At 44.6% G+C, this 18431-nt stretch overlaps 2 protein-coding genes across 2 annotated transcripts in view; one reads left to right on the forward strand and one right to left on the reverse strand.

Annotated features, from left to right (window-relative positions):
* Positions 1–12024, forward strand: part of PPARGC1B (PPARG coactivator 1 beta) — a 145168-nt gene extending 133144 nt beyond the window's left edge. Inside the window, exon 12 of the mRNA XM_077937329.1 lies at positions 11878–12024. Coding sequence (XP_077793455.1) covers positions 11878–11897 — 20 coding nt within the window. The 3' untranslated portion in view covers positions 11898–12024. The remainder of the gene's footprint in view (positions 1–11877) is intronic.
* PDE6A (phosphodiesterase 6A) overlaps positions 1–18431 on the reverse strand; it is an 83707-nt gene that overhangs the window by 3273 nt on the left and 62003 nt on the right. Inside the window, 3 exon segments of the mRNA NM_001278479.1 lie at positions 2353–2436; positions 3919–3993; positions 4278–4341. Coding sequence (NP_001265408.1) covers positions 2353–2436; positions 3919–3993; positions 4278–4341 — 223 coding nt within the window.

The raw sequence follows: 18431 nt of genomic DNA on the forward strand, positions 1-18431 counted from the left end.
TGGGATTACAGGCGTGAGCTACCATGCTCAACCCAAGCTGTTCACTTTGCTGGAACACTCTAACCTCCCCTTTTCTTCCTTGCGGCCTCCAATTACATATCACTTTCTCCAAGAAGCCTCTTCTGGCCCCCTAGGTAAATGGAGTCCCCCATTGGAAGCTCCCAAAGCCCTCTCTTACCACACCTTGCTTCCTTGTCATGACTCCCTTTGCTTGTCTCCCTGAAAGGCTGAGAACCTGGAGAGGGCAGGGATATTGGCTGCCTTGTTGCCTGGGGTGGCCCTGGCCTAGCACAAGGTATGGGACACAAGGATACTCAGTAAATACTTTCTGAGTGAAATGGGATGTTGAGAAGATAAATCTTTTTTTTTTTTTTTTTTTTTTGAGACTGAGTTTCACTCTGTTGATCAGGCTGTAGTTCAGTGGCGCAATCTTGGCTCACTGCACCCTCTGCCTCCTGGGTTCAAGTGATTCTCCTGCCTCAGCCTCCCAAGTAGCTGGGATTACAGGCATGCGCTACCACACCCAGCTAATTTTTTTTTTTTTTTTTTTTTTGGTATTTAGTAGAGATGGGGTTTCACCATGTTGGTCAGGCTGGTCTTGAACTCCTGACCTCAAATGATCCCCCTGCCTTGGCCTCCCAAAGTGCTGGGATTATAGGCATGAGCCACCGAGAAGATGATTCTTAAAGGCTCTTACAGCTCTTTGAGCACGGCACATTACAGTTTATGAAGCAATTTATCTCCTCTGGTCCTCAAATTCCTGTGAGGTAGGAAAATAACATTCATCACTTCTACATCTTCAGGTAAGGAAATTGAGATGCAGATTGATGGAGTGGATTTGCCCAATGTAAGAACAGCAAATCCAGGGCCCACTGCGAAATGCCAGCCAGAGCCAACTGTTCGGAGATGCCTGGGTTCTGGTCCAGGCTCTGCCACAAACTATGTGACCTTGGGTGGGTCACTACCAGAGCTCACCTTCAGCCATGAAATCAGGATAGTAATAATACCTACCCCACAGTGTGATTTTGATAACGTACATAAAGCACTTAGCTCCGTCTCCCTTATTTAATAATATTCCTGATGATTAAAACTCATTCCCTCAGCCGGGCACCATGGCTCACACCTGTAATCCCAGCACTTTGGGAGGCTGAGGTGGGTGGATTGCTTGAGGCCAGGAGTTTGAGACCGGCCTGGCCAACAAGGCAAAACCCCGTCTCTACTAAAAATACAAAAATTAGCCGGGTGTGGTGGCACGTGCCTGTAGTCCCAGCTGCTTGGGAGGCTGAGGCAGGAGAATTGCTTGAACCCAGGAGGTAGAGGTTGCAGTGAGGTAGAGATTGCAGTGAGTGAGACCACTGCACTCCAACCTGGGTGACAGAGTGAGACTCTGTCTCAAAAAAAAAAAAAAAAAAAAAAAAAATTAGCTGGATGTGGTGGTGTGCACCTGTGGTCCCAGCTACTCAGAAGACTGAGGTGGGAGGATCATTTGGGCCTGGGAGGTCAAGGCTGCTGTAAGCCATGATGGTGCCACTGCACTCCAGCCTGGGTGACAGAGGGAGACCCTGTCTCAAAAAAAAAAAAAAAAAAAAAAAAAAAAAAAAAAAAACGCCAGCAAAAAACACATGTCCTCAATGAAAAAAAAGAAATATTACTGATGATGGTGGCAAGCACCAGCCACTGTGCCCTGTGGGTTAGAGCACCCCAGTTATTCTGAGTTATATCTCAGATGCTCTTGTTGCCTTTTAGAAAATTTGACTTCTTCCTAGCAGAAGGGCTGCACTCACACAGCATAAAGAGATCTGGACTAAATCCTGCCTTATGGCTGAGTCCAGTGACACTGGCACTGTCATTTTGCATCTCTGACTTCTGTCTTCTCATGTGTAACATGGCCAAAATAAAAATTAAAAGTGAGAGGTGGATGGTGGCACAGATAACAGAAAGTTGGGAGCAGTGAGTTTCTCAAGGAGACTAACTTTGAACAAGAGCTCAAAGAGAAAATCCAGATTATCTTTTCACAATTACTTTTGGCCTATAATGTTTCCACCAGCTAGGGAAGTTAGAAGGACATATGTCTGCTGTGTTTCCCCTTCCTCTCTCTGAATCTATGCTTAGTCATTTGCCCCACAGCTATGTATTAAGCAACTAGGATGTGCCCCAGGCTGGAGTCTAGAGCTGCAATCACATAAGATCCACAGAGCTGTCCTGAGAATCAAATGCCCCATTAGAGATGAGAAGCGCTTTGTAAAGTATCACCCACTGGTCACCTGCTAGGGCTTATTATTCCCGATGTTGTCTGGAAATCCCAGGTTTATCAAATACATGTTTTTGAGTGTGAGGAAGCCAAGGGCCTACCTTGTAGACGAAGGTGCAAACAAAGTCAATGAAGCCGACTTGAAGCTTAGGGAGTTCATCTGCTTTGTTTCTGTCCATCATGGGCTGTCATAGGGGAGAAAGAGTTAACTGCACTGGACAGTAAGAGAAACCCACCCTATCTATGAAGCATTCTTACTAAAATCAAACTGTAAACTCATCATGTTTCCTGACCTGATGAGCATTTTGCAGGAGATAGGAGAATAGAGAAACATGTTAAAGAGCACCATGAGGGTGCAACCACCGAAATCCAGAATGTGGGAAACTGCACAAAAACAAGACCCACTGTCTTCAGCAAATAAACGGCATACCAGAAAAAGGCCAGAGGGTGGGAGGGGTGGCAGGGCCTGCTACAGATTAAAAGAGACTTAAGAGACATTAAAACCAGAGGCAGTATGCTCCTTGATTAGATCCTGATCTGAACAAATCAACTGAACTCTGTTTCTTAATCAAGAAAAATGAACAGAAATTGGGGATTAGATGATACTGAGTATATGAATTTTGTGATTGTTAATGGTATTGTGGTTGTGTTTATGGTTTGTCCATATTACACTCCTGTCTCATAGAGATATGTGCCAAAGTATTTATGGAAGAGATATAGAGTCTGAGATTTACTTTAAAATACTGCAACCAAAAGCAAAAAAATGCACTGGATGGAATAGATACAACAAGAATGGCAGACTGCTACAAATTGTTGGCTGTGGCTGATGGGCACTAGAATTCACTGACTATTCTCATTATATTTGAAAATATTACAGAGAGAGAGAGAGAGAGAGAGAGAACGACAAAGCCCATGGGGCCCTTCACGTGTTCCTTCACGACAGGACCTGCTCCTCCCAGCCTTCCACTCTCCCTCGGCTCCTGCCTAAGCCTGCCATGGTGGCCCCTGCATCCTTAGCACACTCTCACAGGTTTAGCCTATCCAGATGTCAATGGTTTGTCCCCAAAATGTCTCTCTCTTTAACCCATCCTTTGCAAACCCTGCTCTGCTTCCCAGCTTTGCCTTCAGGGACTTCAGGGAAACTTTGGTTGCTCTTCCCATCTCCCCATCTCCCCATCTCTCCATCTCCATGGAAAGCTGGCTGACTGTCTCAGCCAAGTTAACTTTCAATGTTGATAGGTGCACAGCTTGCTCACTCTGTGCTGTTAGATTAGGGTCAGGGGAGGCGGATGGACTTCTAGACCTGTGGAATTGAAAGGGCAATCTAAGTGTTGGAGTCCGCTTGCCAAGCTCTGCAGTTGAGTGAGCTAAGGACACATTTCCCAAACTTTAGGAGGGCTTACTAGTTAGAGCACTCATTGCAGAGCCCCACCTGCAGAGCTTCTGGTTGGGTACACCTAGGGTGAGGCTTGTGAATATACATCCCTAACATGTTCTCAAGCAATGAGGTTGACAGTGGCCTGAAGACCACATTTTGAGAACCACTGCATTAGGAAAAGGTCATCTTTGTGGTAAAGTCACACATCTCTCCATCATGGCAAGGTCACATCTAGGTCAGGATGGAGCACACACGCCTAACATCAGGCTGACATCCGCTATCTACTCACAATGGGATTCTGTTGCAGTACCGTGCGCTCCAGGTCACCTTGTTCCCAGAATTCGGCAGCCACCAGCAGAGCTACCTGCAACAGACAGACCCTCACACACGCAGAGTCAAAGCCCCAGCCCAATCCCCTACCCCTGCTCCCACCCCACTTGCAATTCCAACTCAACCAAAAGGTTAAACCCTGCCACCCTCGCTTTGCTGTCATCACTGGAGAGACGTAAAGTGATTCCCATGTCTTGGTAAGGGAGGATGGAACACAGGTGAGCTGGTTCTGGAGCTGGGCTGAGAGAGCCCAAGCCTCATGACCTGCTGCTCCCAGTACTGGGATGCCCCTCCTCTCGGGTCAACAGGAGTTCATACCTGGCTCTGCACCTCCCAGGGTTTGGTGATGGCTGAGAGATCACAGGCGGTCATCATCATGGCCCTGGGCACACAAGACACCCTCTATCAGTCCGGGGCCATTTAAGACTTCATGTACTGGTTAATTCCATCTCTCTCACCTTTCTCCACCCCCACTAGTAGGTGACTTTGTCTCGTTGTGAGGAAAGGGCTCACACCCATTGCATCTAGGGATTGGGCTTTGAAATCAGACAGCGTTAGATCCTGCCTCTGTCAGTGATCAGAGATTGGACACTGGGCAACTACCCCCACCTCGCTGAGCCTCCATTTCCCTGTCTGTAATGATAATCGCACTTTACTCACAAAACAGGTGTAAGATTAAATGAGATGGTGGATGGAGAAATCTAAGTATTGTGTCTGAACATGGTATGTGCATAAGGAACATGTACTGGGTTTTCTTATGTATCAAGCACTGTTCCAGGGACTGTCCAAACATCAATTTCATTTAAATCTCATCACATCTTCAGAGTCCCTTCAGTCTTGTCTACTGTAGAGAAGTGTTTCTCAACCTTTTTTCTCATCATTGTTCCCTGCCCCAACTGCCAAAGAGCCTTTTTAGATACTTTTTCAGTAATTGCCCCACCAGGAGCTTTTAATACCGCAGATATGCCGTCCATCTGTTTGGAGAACCACAGGCCACTGTAATAGCTAAGATTTGCTCTCCTCCCTCAAGAATCACTTTTTGCTCCATTGGAGGCAATATGCTCCTTTTTTCTATCAGTCAGTTAGCTTTTCTGATTTAGGAGTTTTGTTTAATACTAAGAGATTTCTTTCTCTTCTAGGCCATTTCCTCATCTGGCAGAAACTCTCACACACAAAATTTAAAAGGTAAAAAAAGAAAAAAGAAAATGTATAGTGTAGAGAGAACTGTGAACAGCTGTAGCAAAGAGGCCTTGCATTAAGGAGTGGAAAGGGCCAGGTGCCGTGGCTCACGCCAGTAATCCCAGCCCTTTGGGCGGCTGAGGTGGGCGGATCATTTGTGATCAGGAGTTCGAGACCAGCCTGGCCAACATGGTGAAACCATCTCTACTAAAAATACAAAAATTAGCTGGGCATGGTGCATGCACCTGTGATCTCAGTTACTTGTGAGGCTGAGGCAGGAGAATCGCTTGAACTCGGGAGGCAGAGGTTGCAGTGAGCTGAGATCATGTCACTGCACTCTAGCCTGGGTGATAGATCGAGACTCAATCTAAAAAAAAAGAAAAGGAAGGGGTGTGGGTAGGTAGAAAGGGTTCAAAGGTAAACTCTTAAGGGAGTGTCCCACTCATAGAAAGGCAAGGCAGGTATTATTACATAGGTGGGTACAACAGAAAACAGAAAGGAAGGGGACACAGACAAAGAATTGGAGCAAGAGGAAGGAGCAAGGGGGGTGGATTTGAGAAAACATTTTAAAGCAGGTAATCCTGGTAATGCAGGGCCATATGGCATGGGCCCTAAATTTCACGCCAGGGAGTGCAGACTGTATCCAGTAAGCAATGGGGAGCAGCTGAAGGTCGAAGGCCCAATTGTGACCTCTTCATAGCTGTGCTGCAGGAAGGCAGTTGGCAAGACTTGTAGGATGGAGAAGGAAGAAAAGAGCAGGATGGAGGGGGATGGGTTGCTGCAGTAATTCAACAGGAGGGCAGAAGAGCTGGCCTGCAGCAACGACTGCCTGTGGCAGGGTGAGACCAACGGGCAGGAGCTGGGGAGAGTGAGGGGTGAGAGAAGGCTGGGGCTCTGAACCTAACTTGCTGCTTGGATAATTTTATAATTAATCAGCTGTATGGGGCATATTTTCTATAAGCCGGTCTGTGAGGCTGTAAGAGTTACTCATGAAATATTAACAAGTTTAAATAAAATCTTTAGTTATGGGCCTGGCACAGTGGCTCACACTTATAATCCTGGCACTTTCAGAGGCTGAGGAAGGAGAATCACTTGAGGCCAGAAGTTCAAGATTAACCTGTGCAAAATAGCGAGACCCTGTCCCTATGAAAAATACACAAATTAGCCAGGTGTGGTGGCATGTGCCCGTAGTCCCAGCACGTTGGGAGGCTGAGGTGAGGGGATCGCTTGAGCCCAGGAGTTTGAGGCCACAGTGAGCTATGATCATGCCACTGCACATTTTAAACTATGTAAACTCTCAAAAATTCAAATAAGTCTTTAAGTAAGCTTTCAGAAGTGCATACATTTCTTAGAGACACCTTTATGCTTTATAATAACCTCAGAATACATGCCCCATGCTTTAATAAGTGCTGTGGACATGTTACAATGTCAGATAGGTTGAGCAAATACATGCTCAGCTATGCATACAAGAGTCACTGGCTGCCTGGTGGCTTCAGGAGGGCACTGGATGCTTACTTCCCTTAGCTGGAGGGATCATGTGAAAAACACTCCCAGTGGTTGCAGAAACACACCTAAGAATTTTATAGACAGAGATTTGCTGTGTGCATGGGATGAAGGAAGGACACCGAGGTGCCAGAAAAGTCAATTCGAGCCCTGTGCCCTAAAGATGAAGCTTCACATTCACTTCAGCACCTCCCCCTTATATGCACTGGGGTCCCGGGTGCTGTGCTGGGCACGGGGGATCCAGAGGGACCTTCAGGGAGCTCACAGTCACTTAAGGAACACAGGGCAAAAAAAAACCTGTCATCACAATATGCTAAGTAGAATGGCAGAAAAAGGTCCAAGGTGGGGGAAAAAAAAAAAGAAGAAAGGAAGGAAGGAAGGAAGGAGAAAGAGAGAGAGAAAGAAAGAAGAAAGGAAGGAAGGAAGGAAGGAAGGAAGGAGAAAGAAAGAGAGAAAGAAAGAAGAGAATAAAGAAAGAAAAGAAAGAAGGAAGAAGAAAGAGAAAGAAAGAAAGGAAGGAAGGAAGGAAGGAAGGAAGGAAGGAAGGAAGAAAGAAAGAAAGAAAGAAAGAAAGAAAGAAAGAAAGAAAGAAAGAAAGAAAGAAAGAAAGAAAGAAAGAAAGAAAGAAAAGAAAGAAAGAAAGAAAGAAAGAAAACAAAAGTAAAGGTGACTAGCTCAGCCCAGGCGCCATATAACAGGTGACAATGGAGCAAAGGCCTTGAGGGGGGTACATAGGAGCCCTCTTTAATGGACAGAATGTTTGTCTCTTCCCAGTCTTATATGTGGAAGCCCTAACCCCTAATATGATGCTATTAGATGACAGGGCCTTTGTGGGGTGATGAGGTTTAGATGAGTTCATAAGGGTGCAGCCCCCATCATGGGGTCATGGCCTTCATCACCATGGAAGAACACACAGGGAAAGCGGCCTCTGCAAGCCAGGAAGAGGCTGGGCTCACATGGTCTGTGCTCTCAGAGATCTTGCAGATGTGCTGGAGAATTGCACAGTTATCCCACACATGCAGGTTAACACGTAAACAAACGACTGCTCTGAAGGAAAGGACTTTCATTCTTGGAGATAATATGAGAAAGAGAAGCTCACCAAGGTCTGGGAGGTCAGGGAGGACTTCCCTGAGAGAGCACCCCTCCAGCTGATAACTGTAGGATGTGTAACCATTTACTTGCTAAAGAAGGGAGTGGGAGAAACACATTCCAGGCAGAAGGACATCTAGTGTGCAGGCCCTGGTAGAAGGAAGCCTGGCGCAAAGAGCTTAAAGGTAGGGGGAGCTCAGGGAGCAGGTGGGAGACCTGGTAAGAGAAGTTCCACAGAGCAGCAGGGGCAGCCTACACAGAGCCCAGGCACCGTGGCAAGGGGATGGTCTTCATGCTAAGAGCAACAGGAAAAGTGACGGGAGTTAGAACAGAAGGGTGACGTGGTCACATTTGTATTTCACAGAAATCACTGTGGCTTCAGTGTAGGAGGGACAGGAGCATACACAGGGAACCCAGTTAGGAAGCCACTGCAGGATCTGGGCAAGAGATGGAGATGGCAATAAAGAGAAGTGTCCAGACAGATATGGCACTTAGGAAGTCAACTCAGCAGCATTTGGGGACAGATTAGACATGCAAAGTGAGGAAGAGAGATGTGTCAGGATGGAATAGAATAAAGGGCAACATGATTATAATGCAGAAAGAAGCAAGAGTACGCCACAAAAATATTGTGTGCTCAGAAATGTGAACCTTATGCTCTCAGTAGACGAATTGTCAAGAGGAGGGGATAGAGTTCAATAGGACAACAGTGCAAAATTCCATGCAGGGCTTTGGAATCAGACAGAGCTGAATTAGACCTTCCATCTTCTCCTCACTTGCTGTGTCCAGGGCAAGCGACTTCATGTCTTTGAGTCCCGGTCTGTTCATTTGTAAAATGAGATATTCATATTAAGTTGGATCCTATGAAATTCTGATTTTGTTAGTCCAAATCAGTTAAAATTCAGCAGTTTCCTATGGGTCAATGTAATATATCCTTTCTGAGACTAACTGTGATGATCACATAAGATGCTTTTGTAAATGCACCCAGTGTCGTCATCTTCATTATCAGCACCTGCATTCATCTCATTCCTGTTCTGGCTCACCCTCGTGTGTAGAGCTCTTAAAAGCAAGCTGAGCTCTTATCCACCTGGACCATCCCCAAGGCAAATGTTTCTTCCTGAAACATTTGGCTCCTTGGCTGTGAGTTTCAGTGGCTGTTCTTCCTGACTCCTGGCCAACTTTCAGGAAACGCATTCCAGCCTTCCTCTTAGCCAGCCCTTTCAGGACACTTACTCAGACCCTCCCTGGAATTACATCTATCTGGAGGGTACGGCAGGAGATCCTGCTGGGGAAAGTCTTGGAGGAGCCTAAGAAAGTGGTAGGTGTGCAGGCAAGGGCTGGTGTGGCTGAGTCCAAGGCCTTGTTGCTCCACAAATGCCCGTGTGACACCAGCTAAGTCGCGTTGTCTCTCTGGGCCTCACTTTCCTCATTGGTAAAACACTAGACCAGGAATTGGCAAACTCTTTCTGTAAAGAGCCAGACAGTAAATATTTGAGGTTTTACAGCCCACATAGTCCCTATTGCAAAGACTGAGCTCTACCACTGCGATGTGAGAGCAGCCATAGATAATAGCATGGATAAGCAGAGTCAGCTCGTCCATTCAGCAGAGCACTGAGGGCCCATGATATTCTCCAGAGCCCATGAAAATATTTTAATTTCTTTCAAGATCAGCAGGAAAAAAAGGACACAATAGGACTGAATATGTAAGAATGAATTCAGCCTGGATTATATTTGTCTTCATACCAACACAATCATAAAATATAATTTGTATTTACTTATTTACTTTTATGGAGGAAGGAGGCACAAAGACAAAAGTGCCTAGGACTCATGAAAGTCAGAATGTGGCCATCTGTAAAAGAATACAGTTTTATTTACAGAGACTGGAATTTGAATGTCTTATGATTTTCATTTGTCAAGAGATACTCTTTTTTTTTTTTTTCCTTTTTGAGACAAGAGTCTCACTCTGTTCCTCAGGCTGGAGTGCAGTGGCACGATTTAGGCTCACTACAACCTCTACCTCTGGAGTTCAAACGATTCTCCTGCCTCAGCCTCCTGAGTAGCTGAGATTACAGGTGTGTGTCACCACACCCAGCTAATTTTAGTATTTTCACTAGAGACAGGTTTCATCATATTGACTAGGTTGGTCTCAAACTCCTGGCCTCAAGTGATCCGCCTGCCTTGGCCTCCCAAAGTGCTGAGATTACAGATGTGAGCCACCACGCCTGACCATGAAATATTATTCTGTTGATTTTTTCCCCCAACCGTTTATAAATATAATAGCCATTCTTAGCTCACAAGCCGTGCACAAACACCACAGTACCAGAGGATCTGTGAGCCTTTCCAACTCATGGTTTGGTCAGACTGTCAGAAGCAAAATCTGGAGTTAAGCGGAAATGTCAAGAGTTTGATGAAGAAAAGGAAGTCACGCCCTCGCTCTAGAGTTTCTATAACATCTTGGCCCTAGAGTAAAATTACTGAAGTAGTCCTAGCTACTCAGGAGGCTGAGGCAGGAGAATCACTTGAGCCTGGGAGGTTGAGGCTACGGTGCGCTATGATCGTGCCACTGCACTCCAGTCTGAGCAACAGAGAAAGACCCTGTCTCAAAAAAAAAAAAAAAAAAAAGTCAAAGTCAATTGGTGTGGGCCTCCAACCACAGGAAGCCCGTGGACATAAGCACTCCAAGATAATCAAAACACACGAAGGGAGTATTAGGATTTTCCTCACAACAACCAATCCTGACACCAATTGACTGTCTTACAATTCATTTCAACTCTGATACTAAATTCCTATAGTTAGCATCAGACCCGACAGGTTTAAGGGTTCAGCCCCACAAGACTGCCTCACTTCAGAGGCCAGCCACAAGTATGGGGTCCCCAAGTTACCTACCCTTCTGTCTGACCTGGCAACAAAGTTGAAATGTGTCCCTGCGTTGAGGTTCAGTAATTTGCTAGATGAGCTCACAAATCTCAGGGAAACACTTTACTGACATTTTCTGGTTTATTGTAAAGGATGCATCTCAGAAATAGCCAAATGAATGTGATGGATAGAGGAAGTTATGGGAGGGGGAATGCATGCCAGCCCCCCACCACCTCGAAGTATTTACCAAACCAGAAGCTCTCTAAACACTGCTGTTTAGAGGTTTTTATGGCGTTTTTTGTTTTGTTTTGTTTTTGTGTCTGTGTGTGTTTTTTGTTTTTTCTTGTTTTTAATCACAGAAGTATGATTGATTAAATCATTATCCACTGGCAATTAATCTCCAGCCTCTTCCCTTCCTGGAGGTTGGGGATGGGGCTGAAAGTTCCAAGCTTTAAATGAAGGCTTGATCTTTCTGGTGACCAGCCCCCAGCCTGAAGCTGTCTAGGGTCCTGCCAAGAGTCATCCCATCAGAACAAAAGACACTCTTATCACTCAGGAAATTCCAAGGGTTTTAGGATCTCTGTCAGGAACCAGGAACAAAGGCCAAATGTATATGTCTTCTTATACCACAGGAAGCACCGAACACCACTACCTACTGCACTACATTCCACATACTCCAGCTCAGCCCCCATCATGGTCCACAAAGCAGGCACTGCCATGATCCTCCTTAAGCAGATGAGGAAACTGAGGTGAGGGAGTAAGTCACCTGCTCAAGGCCACACCACCAATAAGTGAAAGAGCTGAGACTTGAACCCAGGCTGTCTGATACCAAAGCCCCAAGTGTGCAACAGCTACATGCTACTCAGGTGTGAAGAAGTTCTAATTATATACCTAAGCAATGGGCCCCGAGATGGCTTTATAGCAAACAGCTTGGGCCAATTTTTGCGCAGGGGATATTTGGCAATGTCTGGAGACATTTTTGATTGTCACACCTGGGGAGGGGTGGGGGTGCTCCTGGTGTCTAGTCCTGTGCATCCCACAAGGTGCAGGATAGTTCCAGAACAGGGTTGCCAGCCCCAAATGTCAACAGGGCTAAGATTGAGAAATGCTGCATTACAGGTCTCCCAACGTTTTTTGTTAAATCCCTACCTAAAGAATTTTGAAAAGTGCTACCTTCTTACACATTTTTAAGTTGACATCTTAAGCTATTACATCATAAGTTTGATATTTTCAAAGGATCTAATTTATAGTACATTACACATACTGACTTTTTTTTTTTTTTTTTTTGAGACAGGATCTCACTCTGTTGCCTAGGCTGGAGTACAGTGGCACCATCAGGGCTCACCGCAGCCTCAACCTCTCGGGCTCCAGCAATCCTTCCATCTCAGCCTCCCAAGTAGTTGGGACCGCAGGTGCGTGCCATCATACTCAGGGAAATTTTTATTTTTATTTTTATTTATTTATTTTATTTTATTTATTTTTTTTTTTTTGAGACGGAGTCTCGCTCTGTCGCCCGGGCTGGAGTGCAGTGGCCGGATCTCAGCTCACTGCAAGCTCCGCCTCCCGGGTTTACGCCATTCTCCTGCCTCAGCCTCCCGAATAGCTGGGACTACAGGCGCCCGCCACCTCGCCCGGCTAGTTTTTTGTATTTTTTTTAGTAGAGACGGGGTTTCACCGTGTTAGCCAGAATGGTCTCGATCTCCTGACCTCGTGATCCGCCCGCCTCGGCCTCCCAGAGTGCTGGGATTACAGGCTTGAGCCACCGCGCCCGGCCGGAAATTTTTATTTTTTATAGAGACAAGGTCTCACTATGTTGCCGAGGCTGGCCTCAAACCCCTGAGCTCAAGCCATCCTCCCGCCTCAGCTTTGCAAAGTGCTGGGATTACACATGTGGCCACTGTGCCCGGCCATACTGACTTTTTAAAATAAATTTGTTACGTCATTTTTTACCCATGATAAAAGCACATAAGCAAGCTTTTCTTTTAAGAGTCTAGAGTTTTACATCTTTCCTTGTCTCTGTAAACCTCTATTTCCACTTGACTTCTCCATAGAATGTTATCCTAATATTGTGGGTATATGTGTACATGTATATGCATATGTGTTTCTGTATATGTGTGTGTGTGTGTATACTACATATATGCTTGAAAGTCTTTCATTGATCAATTTTCATAATTACCTGCAACCAATTATATCCATTTATTTAAATTATATAATTAAAAATTTTTCTTTAACAATAAGCCTCTAAGTGTTGAAAAATTTTCTTTTGGATTAAGTTATTAGTACACAATTAAATAACAAAATATACTACTATTTTTACAAATAACGATTAAACACTCAAAGTATCTTTTTTTGAATTCATCTATTAACAAGATAGGATGGGATTTTTTAAAAAGTATTGGTTAATGAATGAATATTTCTTGTTACTAGACTGAAGTAGGATTCAGCATTTTTTTGCCCATTTTTCCTCTTTTTTTTTTTTTTTTTTTTAACCAGAGTCTCTCTCTGTTGCCCAGGCTGGAGGGCAGTGCAGTGGCATGATCATAGCTAGCTGTAGTCTGAAACTCCTGGGCTCAAGTGATCCTCCCACGTCAGCCTCCCAAGTAGCATGCACCACCATACCTGGATAATCTAAATTTTCCAAGACAGAGTCTTACTCTGTCGCCTAGGCTGGAGTGTGGTGGTTGCATATCGGCTCACTGCAACTTCTGCCTCCCAGGTTCAAGTGATTCTCGTGCCTCAGCTTCCAGAGTAGCTGGGATTACAGGTGCAAGTCACCATGCCTGGCTAATTGTTTTTTTGTATTTTAATAGAGATGGGGTTTCACCATGTTCCCCAGGCTGGTCTTGAACTTCTGAGCTCAGGCAATCTGCCCGTCTCAGCCTCCCTAACATGCCCAGTTCCTATTTTTAAATTTAAATAAGCATGTTATAATACATCCAACTTATCTTTTATTTTTAATTCTAAGAAAGGTAAAGGTACATGGAGGGTATGTAGGTAGACTAGACAGACAGATAGATAGATGATGATAGATGATAGATAGATAGATAGATAGACAGACAGACAGACAGATGATAGATAGATAGATAGATCATATGATTCTGTTGAGAGACTATGACCAAATAAAAAAGAAAGAAAAAAAATTGTAAAGACAGATGATAGAAAGAAGACAGTGGTGTGGATTAAATCAGTTGCTGCCATCTTCAGTACTTATTGCTGATGTGCCTTTGCCCTAGTGTCATGGTCCCTGAACAGTGATACATTCTCTGAAAGAAGTAAGATGTTTAAATGAAAAATCCCTCACCTGCTGCCCCCCTGTACAATCCCACCCACTGGCTGGGAATGGGGGTGGGGTTCAGGGGGAGTGCCTGGCAATTAAAGTTGTAAAAACTCTTGAACAGATAGTCTGGGTCCAGTGGTTCATGCCTGTAATTCCAGCACTTTGGGAGGCTGAGGTGTAAGAATGGCTTGAACCCAGGAGTTTAAGATCAGCCTGGGCAACAGAGTGAGACCTTTATTCATCTCTACAAAAATTTAAAAAAGAGTCTCGCTCTGTCACCCAGGCTGGAGTGCAGTGGTGTGATCTTAGCTCACTGCAACCTCTGCCTCCCAGGTTCAAGCAATTCTCCTGCCACAGCCTCCTGAGTAGCTGGGATTACAGGCACGCACCATGATGCCTGGCTAATTTTTGTATTTTTAGTAGAAATGGAGACTTGCCATGTTGACTAGGCTGGTCTTGAACTCCTGACCTCAAGTGATCCACCCGCCTTGGCCTCCCAAAGGGCTGGGATTACAGACATGGCCACTGGGCCCGGCCCCTTCCTTAGATTTATAATGCCTTAATTATAAGAGGCTGTGACAACACCAGTATGGGGGATTCTTGAACAACATGGGTTTGAACTACGCAGGTCCACTTACACATGAATTTTTTTCAGCTGAACATGGATTGCAGGATGCAAAACCCATGTATAGGGGGTTCCGACTCTTCACATCCAGGGGGTTTTCAGAGCTACTGCAGGACTTGAGTTTGTACCAATTTTGGTATACTAGGGGGTCCTGGAGCCGATCCCCTGAGTATACCCAGGCATGACTATATTTCAAATAGTCCCTCTGTTTGGCTGCCCAGAGGTTTTTGTCTCTAGGACAACACACTGCAGGAAGAGTCAAGAAAGAACGGAGTTTGCCTTTATTTTGTAAGGTGGGGAAGAATGAGAGAATGCTGTGCCTACTGGTCTGCTTCTTTCTCAGGAAGATTAATACTACGAAAGCAAACACTGATTCCCTTAAGGCTATCCATGCTGATATACATGTTGGAAGGACATGAGTTCCCAGAGGGGTATGTGTGTCATCAGCTGAAGATACCTAAATAAGGTCACCTTGACTTTGACAATGATTGAGATCCTGCTCCTGGCTTTTTTTTCTTTTAAAATTAAACATAATACCTTTCACTTGATGTCATTTCTTTGTAAATCTGTAAGACATTCCATTGTATGAAAGTGTTATCGTTTATTTAACCTGGTTCCCCATTGCTAGGTATTTCGATTGTTTTCAATCTTGTTTGTGTTACAAACAATTCTGCAACAAATAACTCTGTACATACGCTTTGTGCACATGTGGGAGAATATCCAGAGGGGAAATCCTGGAAGTGGAATTGCTGGGTCAAAGGGTACGAGCGCTTACAGCTTTGATAGGTGCCGCCAAATCGCCCTACGCAAAGACTGAGCCTCTTTGCACTCCCACATGTGGAACGAGGTGGCCCTTTCCCTCACCCTGCCCAACGCGGAATGGTAGCAAATGTTTTCATCTTTGACAACAGGAGTTAACAATTATATCTCATTGTAGTTTTATAATCACCGTCTTTTCATAGGTTTATATCGCACTGTAACTTTTCTGGGAACTGTCGGTTTGTGCCTTTTGCCCATTTGCTATTGGATTAGCCTTTTCCTGGAATCGATTTAACACCTTATTTACTGAGGAAATTAGCTCTTTTTCTCTTAGAAGTGATGCAAATATTCCCCCCAGCTTATCACTTACTTTCCTACTTAGACTACGTGTTTTTGTGTGTTGTACAGAAATCCTTAATTTTTCATAATCAGATTTCTCCATCTAATTTTATGACTTTTATGATTGTCATGTCATATTTTATTTATTTTTATTTTATTTTGTTTTATTTATTTATTTATCTTGAGATGGAGTCCCACTCCTCGCTTAGCTGATTTTTGTATTTTTAGTACAGATAGCATTTCACCATGTTGGCCAGGCTGGTCTCCAACTCCAGACCTCAGGTGATCTGCCTGCCTCGGCCTCTCAAAATGTTGGGATTACAGGCATAAGCCACTGTGCCCGGCCTCATGTCACATTTTGAAAAGCTTGCTCTGAAATTATTCTCCTTAATTCTTTTTTTTTGAGACGGAGTCTTGCTCTGTCGCCCAGGCTGGAGTGTAGTGGCGCAATCACGGCTCACTACAAGCTCCGCCTCCCGGGGTCGCGCCATTCTCCTGCCTCAGCCTCCCAAGTAGCTGGGACTACAGGCGCCCGCCACTACGCCCAGCTAGTTTTTGTATTTTTTTTAGTAGAGATGGTGTTTCACCGTGTTAGCCAGAGTGGTCTCGATCTCCTGACCTCATGATGCACCCGCCTCGGCCTCCCAAAGTGCTGGGATTACAGGCGTGAGCCACCACGCCCGGCCTCTTCTTAATTCTTCCAGGCTTTTTTCATGCTCTCTTTTCTTTCCCTGGTTATTTAAAATTTTTTATTACATCTAGAATTTATTTTGGTATAAGGAATAAGCTAGAGAGCTCACTTTGTGGCCATCCCATTGTCCCAACACCGCTGATGAACTTGTACCTTTCTCCACTGGTACAAAACCCACTTTGGGCACAGACATAATCCTTAAGATCATCCCATTGATCTGAGCGACTTCTGCCTAGGACAGAACTGCCTTTAGTTCTGCTGGTCACCATTATTACTTTCTATGTCAGAATTTTCTGACTATTCTTTTTTATCTGTTTTCTTTTTCTGTTTATTCTTGCGTACTCATTTCTCGTAAGAATTTTTCAATCAGCTTCCTAATTCCCCCAGAATAAAGCAGGGTATTTTTGTTTGTTTGTTTGTTTGTTTTGGAATCACCCATAAATGAATAATTAATTAAGGAGAATAGACAACTTTCTAATATCAAGTCCCCCTATCCAATAGCAGGGTGTTCTTTTCAACTATTTAGTCCTTCTGCTGAGCCATTTTGAAATGTCCAGCTATGGAAGTCAAAAAAAGAAAAACGTTAGGAAAAAACAGAAGTCAGCTAGGCGCAGTGGCTCATGCCTCTAATCCCAGCACTTAGGGAGGCCGAGGCGGGCGAATCACGAGGTCAGGAGTTTGAGACCAGCCAGACCAACATGACAAAACCCTGTCTCTACTAAAAACACAAAAATTAGCCAGGTGTGGTGTCGCATGCCTGTAATCCCAGCTACTCAGGAGGCTGAGGCAGGAGAAGCCCTTGAACTCGGGAAGTGGAAGTTGCAGTGAGCTGAGATTGTGCCATTGCACTCCAGCCTGGGCGACAGAGTGAGACTCCATCTCAAAAAAAGAAAAAGCAGAAGTCAATAAACAGATAACCATAATGAGATACCATCTGGCACCAGTCAGAATGGCAATTATTAAAAAGTCAAAAGAAGTCTGAGTACTTTGGAAGGCTGACGCAGGCAGATCACTTGAGGTCAGGAGTTTGAGACCAACCTAGTCAACATGGTAAAAACCCGTCTCTACCAAAAAATACAAAAAAAATTTAGCTGGGCATGGTGGTGGGTGTCTGTAGTCCCAACTACTCTGGAGGCTGAGGCACGAGAATAGGTTGAACCAAGGAGGTGGAGGTTGCAGTGAGCCAAGATCGTGCTGCTGTACTTCAACCTGAGTGACAGAGTGAGACGCCGTCTCAGAAAAAAGAAAAGAAAAGAAAAAGTCAAAACATAACAGATGCTGGTAAGGCTGTGGAGAAAAAGGAATGTTTATGCACTGCTGGTGAGAATGTAAACTAGTTCAGCCACCATGGAAACCAGTTTGGAGATTTCTCAAAGAACTTAAAGTAGAATTACCATTCAACCCATCATCTCATTACTGAGTATGTATCCAAAAGAAAACAAAGAGTTCTACCAAAAAGACACATGCCCTTACATGTTCATCACAGCACTATTCACAATAGCAAAACATGGAATCAATCTAGGTGCTATCAACAGTGGATTGGATAAAGAAAATGTGTTACATATACACCATGGAATACTACACGGCCATAAAAAAGAACAAAATCATGGCCTTTGCAGCAACATGGATGATGTTGGAGGCCATTATCTTAAGCGAATTAACACAAGAATGGAAAACCAAATACTGCATATTCTTACTTATAGGTGTGAGATAAACATTAAGTATACATGGACACAAAGATGGCAACAACAGACACTGGGGACTACCAGATGGGAGACAGAGGAGAGTGTGGACTAAAAAAAAAAAACACCTACTGAGTGCTATGCTCACTACCTGGGTGATGGGATCGCTTATACCCCAAACCTCAGTGTCACACAACATACCCATGTAACAAACCTGCCCATGCATCCTTCAATGTGTAATAAAAGTTGAAATTATAAATAAATAAATGTGGCTGGATGTGGTGGCTCACACTTGTAATCCCAGCACTTTGGGAGGCCAAGGTGGGTGGATCGCTTAAGCTCAGGAATTCAAGACCAGCCTAGGCAACATGGCAAAACCTGTTTCTACCAAAAATACAAAAATTAGCCGGGTGTAGTGTGCCTATAGTCCCAACTACTAAGGAGGTTGAGGTGGGGGGATTGCTTGAGCCTGGAA

Source organism: Macaca mulatta, chromosome 6 (genome assembly GCF_049350105.2).
Source record: "Macaca mulatta isolate MMU2019108-1 chromosome 6, T2T-MMU8v2.0, whole genome shotgun sequence".
In the NCBI taxonomy this organism is placed as follows: domain Eukaryota; kingdom Metazoa; phylum Chordata; class Mammalia; order Primates; family Cercopithecidae; genus Macaca; species Macaca mulatta.